General features: G+C 44.1%; 1 protein-coding gene across 4 annotated transcripts in view; it reads right to left on the reverse strand.

Annotated features, from left to right (window-relative positions):
• Nucleotides 1-12936, reverse strand: part of PLEKHS1 (pleckstrin homology domain containing S1) — a 43753-nt gene that overhangs the window by 21845 nt on the left and 8972 nt on the right. For 3 of the 4 annotated variants that reach the window (XM_081231745.1, XM_081231744.1, XM_081231742.1), the window contains exons 3-4: nt 5067-5330; nt 1536-1582 (exon numbers count right to left, since the gene is read on the reverse strand). In XM_081231745.1, the coding sequence (XP_081087871.1) occupies nt 1536-1563 (28 nt within the window). In that variant the 5' untranslated portion in view covers nt 1564-1582; nt 5067-5330. Of the gene's footprint in view, nt 1-1535; nt 1583-5066; nt 5331-6724; nt 6783-12936 lie in introns of those variants that run through there. The other variant, XM_081231743.1, reaches the window with a different exon arrangement.

Below are 12936 nucleotides of genomic sequence, written 5' to 3' on the forward strand. Positions count from 1 at the left end.
CGCGATAGTGAGAGGCCAGCGCACTGCGATGAAGAGTGGCCCCCGCTCGCCACAACTAGAGAAAGCCCTCGCACAGAAACGAAGACCCAACACAGCAAAAATAAATTAATTAATTAAAAAAAAATTCAAATGACTATCTAAACCAAAAACTCTTGATATATGTAACAACATAGATGAATCTCAAAAGAATTATGTTGAGTGAAAGAAACCAGACAAGAGTTCATACAGTATGATTCCATTTATATGAACTCTAGTAAATGCAAACGAACTTAGAGTGACAGAAAGCAGAACAGCGGGGAGTGGGATTGGGTGCTGGAGGGAAGGATTATAAACAGGCACAAGAAGACTTTTGGGATTGATGCATGTGATTACTATCCCGCTGTGGTGATCGTTTCCAAGGCACATACACACCACCTTATCAAGTTGTTCATTTTAAATATGTGCAGTTGACTGTATGTCAGTTATACCACAATAAAGCTATTTTTCTAAAAATATGAGCAATCCAAAAGGCAAATCTGATGGCACCACTTCCGTGCTTGAAATGCTTCAAGGGTTGCTGCTTATATGAGGTCAATATCTGGCACCATATAGCACCACTTTCCTGTTCTCCCCCCGTCCTTCCTATTTTACAGCCACATTCTCCTTGAACACAACCTGCCTCGAACCCACTTCATTGCTTTCGGTCACACCATCCCTTTCTGCTGAGATGTGCTCTCTTTCCCAATCTCTTTTAAAACCCTATACAGTCTTTAGGGGCCAGCTCATATGCCTTCTCCATAAAACCTCTCTGGATTCCCACAATGACGCGTGTGCTTTTTTTCCCTTCAGACTCTACCAAATTTTGCACTTACCTATCATAGCCTGATCATATGTGCCTATCTTAACTTCCCAATACAGCTACTGGAATGTGTTTATCTGAATATCCCAATTAAATTACAAACTCATTGAGAGAATGACTATTCCTAATTAACCTGTACATCCTCTGCAATACGAAGCATGGTGACTTACTAATAATAGGTGCTTTGAATAAATATTCAAAAATACTCATCTTGGAATTGAATCAGATAGTTTGATTTTTAAGTTAGTTCATCCTAAACTTCTGACCAATCATCTACAGCGAGGCATGTGAGCATGAAGCAGGAACATCTGAATAATACCCCTTGACCTATCCTCATCATAAGCCCTGATAACAATTTTGGCAGTTTCTCCAAGTGAGAATTTCATATAAAATTAAGGAAATATTCTCCAGTCTTTTCTGGGCTATAGTTTGCTGTTAGTACCATCTCCCACCAACAAATGGAACATTTGGTCCATGAAAATCAGAAAATGCCTAATTTCTAGATAAGTGAGCTCTTACAAAACAATCAGCTGAATCTAAAAGCCTCCACTACATTCTCCACACCAAGAATAATTGTTGCAGAAGTGTCCCCCGTTATCCTTACTAAAACCATCTTCTGTGTCCCGGTTAGTTTGACGGGAATTGATCATTATTTTCAATAGAGTTTTTTCCTTCTGAGAATATGCCCCTTGGGTACCTGAACTCTTCTGAGGTTTGGGTTCCATTATGGCTGTCTGTTCTCACCTGTCAAAAAGAAGGGTTAAGCGTTAGTCCCCAAACAACGGTATATGCTTAGCCACTCAATCACCAAGCGTCAGGATGGTGCTCCCAAACGTTGGTCAGATGGCTTATCAGCTCCCCTCTCCCCATTCTGCCCTTGAGGCTGATAGCAGCCATGGTAATGAGGACCCACCCAAGCAGCCTGTGTTCACCAAGTGCCCTTCTGTGGAGGTGTTGCTAGGATGACCAAAGGAGCATCTTCCCTGGACTTTCTCTGCTCCTGCTTCCTAAGTGGCTCTGACAAGACAGCCCCTGGGGATAGCAACACCGTCAAGGAACAGAGACAAGAACAGGGCAGAGGGCAGCATGCTATGGACCAACTGCAGCTGAGAAAGCATTTCTGGCCAAAAAGAAGCCCAAGATAAGCCCTCCTCCGTGCCAGGAACTCATTTTCTCCAGAGGGAAGTCTTAGAGCAAGGACCAGGGCATACCCCTATCCGTAAACTGTCTCCCCTGCCTGTGTGCCCCGTTCCCAGGGCTGCCCAGCACTGGGGGCTGAGGCTGACATGGTCAAACTGACTCTAGAGGTCAAGTCCTTTCCTGCACAGATCTGCTGGCAATCCCATGATTGACACGGGGCCCTGCGAGGAGAGGAATCCCACAGGGTAAGAGACCACAGGGCAGGTGAGATCCTTGAAACGGGAATGTATTGGTGACCAAGTTTTACCTTGAATCAGACTCTCAAAATAGGAGGAAACACTGAACAGGGCAGTGCTAGGGCAGGGAAGTCCCAGGAAATGGGAAGAGGCAAAGGGCTCTTTACCATCCAATTGGCATGATGTCATGCATAAATGACTCAAGGCAATTCCTGAAATATATATGTATATTGTATATAGTATACAATATACATATACTATACTATAGTGTGTGTGTGTGTATATATATATACACATGTGCATACAGTATACTATATGCATGTATACATACACTATTTGTGTACATATATATAGTAAACAGAGATGAAAGTCTTAAAGTTAAGACCGCAAGATCTCAAAGCATACTTTTGGTGATTTGTGAAAGGCACATGGGAACCCTCTGAAGACAAGTGGGGTTTTCCTGGACCTAGAACTCACACATTCCCTAACTAAAAAATGGTTTTCTCTGTTGAGGTATCTCTGTATAATAACGATAGTGATTATTTGAACAAATAACAAACAAGATAACAAGTGAAGTAACAAACAGGTCCCTGGGGGATCTTAAGGCATATGTTGAATCTCTGGTGCCCTCAGCCCTCCCCTGGCGTAAGAAGCATGCTTAGCTCTGTGCAATGGGCTGTAATACTTGGTGAAGGCACCAGGCCACTGAGATCAAAGCCTTCTGTTCCCTGGAAGAGCATTTCTGGACAAGGAAAAGGAATGGAACCTACCTAAAAATTTGCCAACCATGGACATTAAAAAAAAAATTTACCCCTGAGGTTTTGCTTCAGATCCCTGCAGTTCTTTCCAATTGTAGGGATTTCACTGCCTGAAGCAGAATTGGGGGCCGGTGGTTGTCAGCCCATCGTCTTTCCCCTCATCCCTGCATGTGGGACTTGACCACCTTTCCCACGGGGCATTTAGCCTAGTGAGTGATGGAGTTCAAAGGTGAGATTGTAGGACTGCGCAGGAGAGACTAGCTGAGGGGAACATTTCTTTTTTGAATTTTATTTAATTTATTTTTTTATTCAGCAGGTCCTTATTAGTCATCCATTTTATACACATCAGTGGATACATGTCAATCCCAATCGCCCAATTCATCCCACCCCCACCCCCACCGCTTTGAGGGGAACGTATTTTAAAGCAGTGTTTTTACTGCAAACTCTCTTTGTTTAAAAGCCCCAAATCATTCTTTTTCTTGATAGAATAATTCTTTGTTAAGCCTTTACAGTTTGTAAAATGTGTTTGCTCACGTGACTGCTTTGGTGTCGCAGAACTGTCCTGGGAGACAGCTCGTTTTACGCACAGAAAACCGCGTTTGCGAGAGGACAAGTGAGGTGACTTGTGCAGAGCCCCACACCGCTCCACGCTCCCACCCACATCCGTGCTCCCTGCGCACCGTGGACGGCAAGGAGAGCTCTGGAGGATGTTTCTGGCCTTCCAGTGTCTGTGAAGGGCCCCAAAGTCTTGTGTAGGGACCACTGTTCCTGCTTTTTTTTATGCTGGTATTTTTTTACCCACTGTAAAATGAGACGGCAGTTTTAGAGTGTTAACTCTGGAATCCGGATTCATCTCCATCAGTTATGACATGTGATCTTGGGTACATTATAGCACCTCTCTACACCTGTGTTCCTTCATCTATATATAAAATGCAAGTGAGAACAGCACTACCCTCACAGGATTGCTGTCAGCATCACTTGAAATAATCTGGCGAAGAGCATTTTTTTTTTTTTTTTTTTTGCGGTACGCGGGCCTCTCACTGTCGTGGCCTCTCCCGCTGCGGAGCACAGGCTCCGGACGCGCAGGCTCAGCGGCCATGGCTCACGGGCCCAGCCGCTCCGCGGCATGTGGGATCTTCCCGGACCGGGGCACGAACCCGCGTCCCCTGCATCGGCAGGCGGACTCTCAACCACTGTGCCACCAGGGAAGCCCCGAAGAGCATTTTATAGGTGCTCGACAACTGTTACTTGTTGGGTCATGTCCAGATCGGATAGTCTATGATTCTATGATTGTTTCATAATGACTAGCATGTATCGAGTACTTAATACATTCCAAGCACTTCTAAACAAAATCTGTATAATAGATTTCAGATATATATATGTATATAATGGATTTCATATATATGTATACATATTCTGGATTTCACATAATATATATTGCATATGATCTATATCAATTTCAAATTATTTTTATGAAATTCAGTTTATGTATACATACATATGAAATCTACTATATTCATATATATGAAATCTATTATATAAATTTTGCCTATATAATGTAAGCAAAGTTTTAATATTCTATATTACATATATGAAATCTAGTGAGATTCAACATAGCAATGAGATATAACAATACTATAACGTTTACATTATTCTTACAGTATCCATTTTACAGATGAGAAACTGTTACCAGAAAGATTAAGTAATTTGCCTTTGATCACGTAACTAAAAAGAAGCAGAGAGAGCGTCCTAACTTGAGAGCTGGTGTCTGAACTACTTTGCTCTTCCTTTCACCTGAGAAAAAAGAATTAAGTCTGTTCAGAGTTTGGCTTTCATTTCTTGTCATTGCCCCCAAACAAAACAGCCTTTCGGATTTAACTCCTTGATCTTGTTCAGGAGACAACATCCAGTCTCATTGCTTAACCTGTTCATTGTAATGAAATCTGATGAGTGTGATACCAAGAGGTCCTATTTCCCTCTGTGCAGCCCAAGAAGGTTAGGAAGAGAGAGCCCATAACAGTGATTTTGTTCAGTTAAGCTTCCAGATCAGCACAGTCTTGAGAACCCCGACCAGGCACGTCAAGCAGTACTTACTGGAAGCCAGGTGGTTACTGGTTCGGTTCTCAGCGAAGTGTCCTGTCCTTGTGTCTCCTGAACTCACCCCGGCTCACTCTGATCTCTGAGGATTAAGTACAAGCTTTTTCTGAAATGTGAGTCAATGGGAAATTCCCAAACTTCTATCTTCAGGAAGATTTTACTCTTGCTCCAAGCTGAAGGAAGCTGGTGACCCAAGGGAAGTCCTGGGTTTTCATTCTTCTTGTGGTTTGGCACAGAAGTGCCCTAGGGCATTCCAGGTGTCTAATAACAAAACAAAAGCAAATAAATAAAAAATTCCTGCCAGACTCTGGACCATGAACACAATGACTCGTATTGAAAACAGTGCCAGCCCAGTCTTGACCTCCTGCAATGACTGCCATTGAAACAATTCCTTTGCTTCCCACCCATCCATATCCTCCCAATGTCCTCCTGGGGAAGTTACGATGGGGTTTCTTTGGGCCAGATGAGGAAATAAAACCTGACTTCTCTAACACATTTGCACATGCCAAGGGTCTCTGGAAGATCTGCTTATTTATCCATGATGGAGTGGTCAACAGGGTAGCACCGGGCAGGCTCTCCTGAACACCCTGCACAGCCACCAACAACTCTTAGAAATAAGCAGGCTACCGTGAATGGTCATTCTCAGGGATCTCTAACCACCAAAGGGCCTTAGGTATATTTTCATTTATATTAAATTGTTCTTTGGAGAAAGAGGAAGTGGCAAATGAATTAAACTTCTTGCAGCACCTTTAGAAGAGAAAGCACCGAATTTTAACCTTTGTTTTCACTAGTGTAAGTGGACTTGAACCAGCTCTGCCAGGTATTCACTGAGTGGTTTTGGCTAGTTATTTAAATTTTCTGAGTCTGCTTCCTCATCTGAAAAATGGGGTGGAACACTGACCTCACAGGATCTGTTTAAAGAGTAAGTAAGATTTCACCATAAAAAGCCTATGGTAAGCATTCAACAAAGGTTATTTCTCTGCTTTTCCCTTTGGCACCTTATGGAGGGTACAAGTATTATTGGTTCCTTTATTCAGCAAACGTAGATGGACTTCAGATATGCAGAAATGATTATTTTATTGTTCACCTCCTGCACAGGATGGATTTTGCTTGATTTAGGAGAAATAATTTCTTGGAATGTATTTCTTTGGATGTTTCTTTAAGGCCAGCTTTTGACTAGTCTGGAAATAGTTTTTAGTATCTTTACATTTGGTCTTTAAGCAGATATTACAAGTTATTGCTCTAAGGAGTTCGTGAAAAGTTCGTGTGTTGATCTCCACTTACTCAGAACTATAAAGCTACAGACAGCCCAATGTAATAATCCAGGGACCCAACCAAAAAAGGGAAGAGAGAAGATTTCTTTAAGACTGTATTCCTTTGGAAAGGCTATCGATAAACCAGTTGGACAGACAGAGGGACTTCCCATCCATCCATCCATCCATCCATGCATCCAACCAGCCATCTACCCACCCAATCCACCTTGTTTTAGGCTTTTTTGGTCATATTTTCCTAACAGTATTACAAAGCTCCTTGAAGAAGAAGCTTACTATATCTTACAAGTGCTTATGAGAGTTATTTGTACTGTAGATGACACCTAGAAAATAAAAAATTGGCAAGCAGACACCAAATACGAAGCTTGTAAAAAGTAAACATACCTATGAAATGCAAGTATAGTTTCCTTTATCATCTCCAGTGACCTGTAAACAAGGTATCAGTGAAATACCTGTTGCAAAAGAGCCATCATCTGTTCATTTGAAATATCAAGTAAGTTATTTCATGATTTTGCCAATTGTGCTTCTGTATCATGAAACAGCTCTTTAGCTCTGATGCCTCTTAACCAAAACACAGCTGAATGGTTTATATTACATGACCTAACAGTTGTTGGGAATTTTCCTTTTACATATACTATCTTCGTTAATCCCAACAATTTTGCAGGATAAGTGTTGTGATTCCTTAATTTCCAAAAGAGGACATTGAAATTTAGAGAGAAAAAAGAACTTGCTCAAAGTCATTCAGCTAGTATGTGAGCACCAGGAATCAAACCTCGAATCTGTCTTGACTAGAAGCTTACATGTGCCCTTTCGTACCCTCTAGTGTGTTGAATCCTGGGCTGGGATCAGTTGGTCTGGGCTCTTGGCCTGCTCTGCCACCAACTGTGTGACACGGCATAGGTTGCCAGCTTTCTGGGCCTCATGACCCCATTGCTGTTCCTTTGTCAAGGAGCTCTAAGTACCCACTCAGTTCTGATTATAATGATGCCCTTGAGGCAATGTCAACGACGTTGTTGGCCAAAGGGAAATGAGATTTCCTGGGCTGGCTTGGACCGATCATGATTCTTTTCCTTAGCATCTGAACAAAACTGAGGTACGGTTATCGGCAAGATGGAGAACATCTGTTGCCGACATCATCACCTGGCCCCTGCCTCCCTCTCCAAGATCACCTCTGAGAGATCTCACTTGTACTGTCTGCCCTCTAGGCACCTTGACCTGTGTATGTACTGTTCCCTCTCTCTGATTCCTTCTTCTCCCATCTCTTCACCTGGTTAACTTCCACTCACCCTTCAGATCTCACTCAACTAGCACTTTCCCGCGATTCCCTCTCTCCCCCAGACAAGGTCAGCTTCTCCCATGATACATGATCATGGTGCTGTGTTAACTTCAGAACACATTTTCCCATTTATAATTTTATATTCATTTGTCTGATTATTTGATTAAAGCCTGTCTCTTCCCCCACAAGACTGCAAAATCCATAAGGATTATTAGTATTGCGTCTGCTTCTGCTGACCATTGCATCCCAAGTAGCTAGCTTAAATGCCTCTCCCATTCTTTCTTTCTTTTTCTTTTTTTTTTTTTTTTGTGGTACGCGGGCCTCTCACTGTTGTGGCCTCTCCCGTTGCGGAGCACAGGCTCCGGACGCACAGGCCCAGCAGCCATGGCTCACGGGCCCAGCCACTCCGTCGCATGTGGGATCTTCCCGGACCGGGGCACGAACCCGTGTCCCCTGCATCGGCAGGCGGACTCTCAACCACGGCGCCACCAGGGAAGCCCCCATTCCTTCTTTATTGTGTGCCTACTATATGCAAGGTGTTATATTATGGGTCAAAAGATAAATGAAAAGATGAATGTCTTTTGAGAGCTCATGACGTGGCCAGCGAGATCAGACACAACGAACTCTAATACTCCAGTGATACCTCTACTTCACTTCATACCCCACCCCCATGGTCACACTTTGGACCTTGTAATTACCCATCCCTGTCTGGCCTTTGACCCCTTTGATGCTGGTATCCTACCTTCTGACTGCAACTTCCCATCCTTCTACCTTTTCTATTTCCTTATTTCAACCAAACCTGTTCTTCAGCCTTGTCAAGCCCTCGGGATTCTTTTTTTCTTGGTACACGGGCCTCTCACTGTTGTGGCCTCTCCCGTTGCGGAGCGCAGGCTCCGGACGCACAGGCTCAGCGGCCATCGCTCACGGGCCCAGCCGCTCCGCGGCATGTGGGATCCTCCCGGACCGGGGCACGAACCCGTGTCCCCTGCATCGGCAGGCGGACTCTCAACCACTGCACCACCAGGGAAGCCCGCCCTCAGGATTCTTGATGCTTCCTCATACTTTCACATGTCTGTTGTGATCAGTGACCTTTTCTAGCTGAAACTGCCATTCCTCTCAACCCCCTGTCGAAGGAAATGAGTCAGCCTGGTCTTTGGATCAGGGCGAGCATGTGACCCTAGAGCTGGCCCTCCACTGGTTGGCTGTTGGTCCACAGAGTAGCCTGACACAGAGTTTTTCTCAAAAGAGACAATGGCAGTTAGTGAAGCCTTGTTGAAATTCTCTTTCCTCCACTTCCAAGTTACTTTTTCAGCTGGTTCTCTTCTGCACTGATTGATCTTCTTTGCCTCTTTTGCTCGCTCCTCTACCTGCATGCAGCCCTTACATTTCAGAATCCCCAGAGTTCCTTCCATAGATATTTACCCATTCTACAAGTATATCTTGATGCTGGAAGTGTTGACAGTCCATTGAGGTTGGTGACCATAAATCTGGCAAGATTCCTATCTGCTTGATGTGTGATTTTCCCTAGTAGCATCCAGCTGCTCAGGAGCAGACGTGGGGAAGCCAGGTGGTGAGGTTCATTCCAGGTTAGCATTTGTGCTGGGGAGATGCCACAGAAGGACAAAAGAGCAAGGGAGTTTAGGATAAGTGCAAAAGGGTGCCCAAATAGGTGAATGGGATGGGATCAGAGGGGCATAAGGAGGGAAGAGATGAGAGGAGGGGCTCCTGGAGAGGAAGTACCGGTGAGACTGAAGATAGATGAAATAAGCTGGCTGGAAGGGTAGGAAGTGGTGCTTGGAGAGAGCATGATTGATTGATGATCTTAAAAGTAGAACAGTTGCAGGGAGCGGGTGGCTGAGCTACAGTGTGTAAGAAGGTCATTGGCAATGAGGAGGTCAAGGAACTTAGGGGCTAAGATGTTTGGTCATCCAATGGATGTCTAGTTTCTGGAACAAAATCCTTTTGAAGTTCTCTGAAGTTTTTTTGAAATGAAAAACAGAGTAAAGTTAATCATCTCTGCCCACCTCCCCTAACACATACATACAACAGTGTCTACTTTAATAGTTGAATTCATTTGTAAAAGCAAAAGTAGACACAGATGTCAAAGGAGGACCCTTGGATCTATAGACGATTGAAGTCAGAATCCTCTTTATTTCAAAAGAACACTTGGGTCCAGTTTCTGGGGGTGAGGGAATGTGTATAGGCGATAGAAGATGGCCCAAAGGTTGTAGGCTGGGAAGACAGCCAAAAGGCCACCACTGGGTCCAAAGGAGGGATGACGGGGCTGCTTCTTTTTCTTTCCCTTCTTTTCCCCTTATTGCCCTGAATCCTTATTTTGCCCACCTGGTTGGCACTGGGGCAATGGGAACAGAGTTGGTAGAGAAGGCATGGCAGTGCGGTTTACAATAGTGAAGAGGGAGGGACAAGCAGAGTAGAAAAGAGACCCCCCAAAGTGGGGACCCCATGCAATAGCCACTTTCCCAAAGCATATCACATGTATAGGATGTGGCACAATTACTGATACCCTATGTTTCTTCGATCCCTTTGTTGATCCCCCATGGGGCTTCCCTGCCACTCTGGATTTCACAGCTGCCCGCTTTATATGTACTTCAACTTCTATGGTAATAGAAGTAACCGTCTTTTATTTATGGACCTGGAGAAGAAAGAGCGTGCTCCACACGGATTTTGCATGAAGCATGAGTTTGAGGAATCAGGCAAAGCCCATAAAATCAGCAACTAGCATTATTTCATCCTTCTGCCTTTTGTCCTGGGGGAAGTGTAAACATTTTAAATGCTTTTATCCCTTTCACTTCCTATTTAAGTTGAAGGCAGTTAATAAGAAAGGATATTCTATTTGGGCATTTATTGGTACCTATGGCATAATGGTCACTGCTAGGAATAAAAAAAAGAACAAAGACCCAATCCAACTTGCCACTCTACACCACTCTCCCAAAATAGCTCTTGCCAAGACCACGATGACCTCCATGTTGCCCAAATCCTGTGGTCAGTTCTCAGTCTTCATCTCACTCCTCCTCCTGACAGCATTCGATGTGGCTGACCCCCTTCCCCCGCCAGAAACACTTGCTGCCACTTCCAGACACCAGACACCAGTCACCACGTGACTCCTGGACCGTGGACACACTCTGGACTCCAGCGTCGGCCTCAGCCACTGGTCCAGAAGCAGAGGGAATCTCAGGACTAGTGAGTGGGATGCTGGGTCAAAGGCTCCTTCTCTTCCTCTGGGCAGCACAGCGTGTGGATGGGAAGGCATTTTGCTTCTGTGCGGGGAAGCCAACCTAATAATAAAGATGATGCAAGGAAAGAACAGAGCTGAAAGAATCACAGAGATACAGTGCCGCTGTCTTGATGGCTTGGTAAACTTCGGATTAAACTGTGCTTGAATTCCATACTTCCTCTGGACTTTCCTGTTAGGAGAAGTTGAAATTCTCTTGACTGTTGAAATCAGTTTGTATTAACTTGTTTGTTTTGTGCAAACGGAAATCATTTTGATTGAGGGATGTATGATTTGAACATGAGGAATTGGGCCAGGGATAGAGATGGGGGAGAGAGTTCATAGGAGAAAAAGGATAAAAAAGGAAGGGGAAAAAAAGAAGATGACTCAGCATAGCATAGTATTTTCAAGCATAGAGTCAGACTTACAGAGTTCCCAGAGCTCATTATTGTGCTCTGTGCTCTTGGAGAAATCACTTAACTTCTCCGTGCCTCAGTCTCCTTGTCTTTAAATGAGAACGATAATAGTACCAACTTGCTTGAGTTGTTACAAGGATGAAATGAGCATATATTTGTAAAGTGCTTGGCCCATAGTAAGCACTTTATAAGGGTTTATCAAATACATCAAGGACGTTGTGTCTGTAATTTAACTTATAAATGAGTTTGTGTAGGAGCCATACCTCCAATGGGAGGGGCCGGGCTCCTCTCTGAGTTTAAAGACTCTTCAAAGTACTTTATAGTGGCATTGGGGGTGTGAAGTCATTCTTTCCATGTTTCACTTGAGTAAACAGAGGCTACACGAGGCTCAGAAATCATCTAAGAGTCACCTGGTAATAAACATCATGACAGAGTTGAAACCCACCAGGCCTAGAATCAAGATACCAAGTTTATGCTTCTGGTCTGCTTCAGCTCACTGGAAGACCTTGGGTTTGTCCCCTTTTTCCCCCTGGGAAGGGGGGACCAGATGACTTCCTGGTGCCTAACAGGCCTAGTAGTCTATGGGTCTCATAATAGTACCAGCTTAATTGATTGTGCAGTTTGCCAGTTACAAGGCACTTATACAGTGTCTCCTGCTTGCACAAAAATCTTGTGAGGGAAGCAGGGCAGATATTATATTCCCTGTTTTACAACCAAAAAGGGAAACCAGCTGATAAAAATGTTTGGTATCTGGTAAGTTACCACTGAGGGTAACTGGAGCTGGATCCCACTAGGAAACTCTGGAAGCTATTCTACAACACTCACCTTAGTTATTCCACCCAGGGGTGAGGGAGCTGGGGTATTTATAGACCAACTCCTGTCTATCATCAGGGGGACATGAATTTCTGGCACTGCTGACCTGTCATATATGTAGCAAAGTGGGCTCAGGAGGCCAGAGGGATCCAGAGGGACATGTGGGTGTTGACACTTGGGAGTAGACCAATGTGGCTGCCACCGGCATCTGCTACAGTCCCCCTTGGATAAGATGTTCTTGTCACTTTTACCTGGAAATATCTCTGTGAAATATAGTTTTGTAGTTGGGCACATTGCTATTTTCACCTCAGTCAGGGTTTTGAGGACAAGGAGACGTGGCAGGTTAATAATGGTCCCCAAAGATGTCCACATCCTAACCCTGGAACCTGTGAATATGTTACCTCACATGGCAAAATGGTCATTGCAGATGTGAGTAAGTTAAGGATCTTGAGACGGGAAGATTATCTTGGCTTATTTGTGTGGGCCTGCTAGAATCACAAGGGTCCCTATAAGAAGGAGGCAGGAGGTCAGAGGAGAGAGAAGATGCTACACTGCTGGCTTTGAAGAAATGAGGAAGGGGCCAGGGGCCAAGGAATGTAAAGCCTCTAGAAGTTGAAAAAAGCAAGGAAAGATTGATAGGTTTTCCCCTGAAGCCTCCAGATGGAACAGAGCCCTGCTGATACCTTGATTTTATATTTCTGAACTTCATAACTCCGAGAGAATAAATTAGTGTTGTTTTAAGCCATGAAATTTATGGTAATTTGTTAGAACAGCAATTGGAAATTAATGCAGAGCAAATGGATGGGTTAACATCAGGGTCTACCATAGATGCTCAGTAGGTAGCTCAAACAACTTGTGC

This window comes from Mesoplodon bidens, assembly GCF_964165515.1.
Source record: "Mesoplodon bidens genome assembly, chromosome: 1".
Lineage (NCBI taxonomy): Eukaryota > Metazoa > Chordata > Mammalia > Artiodactyla > Ziphiidae > Mesoplodon > Mesoplodon bidens.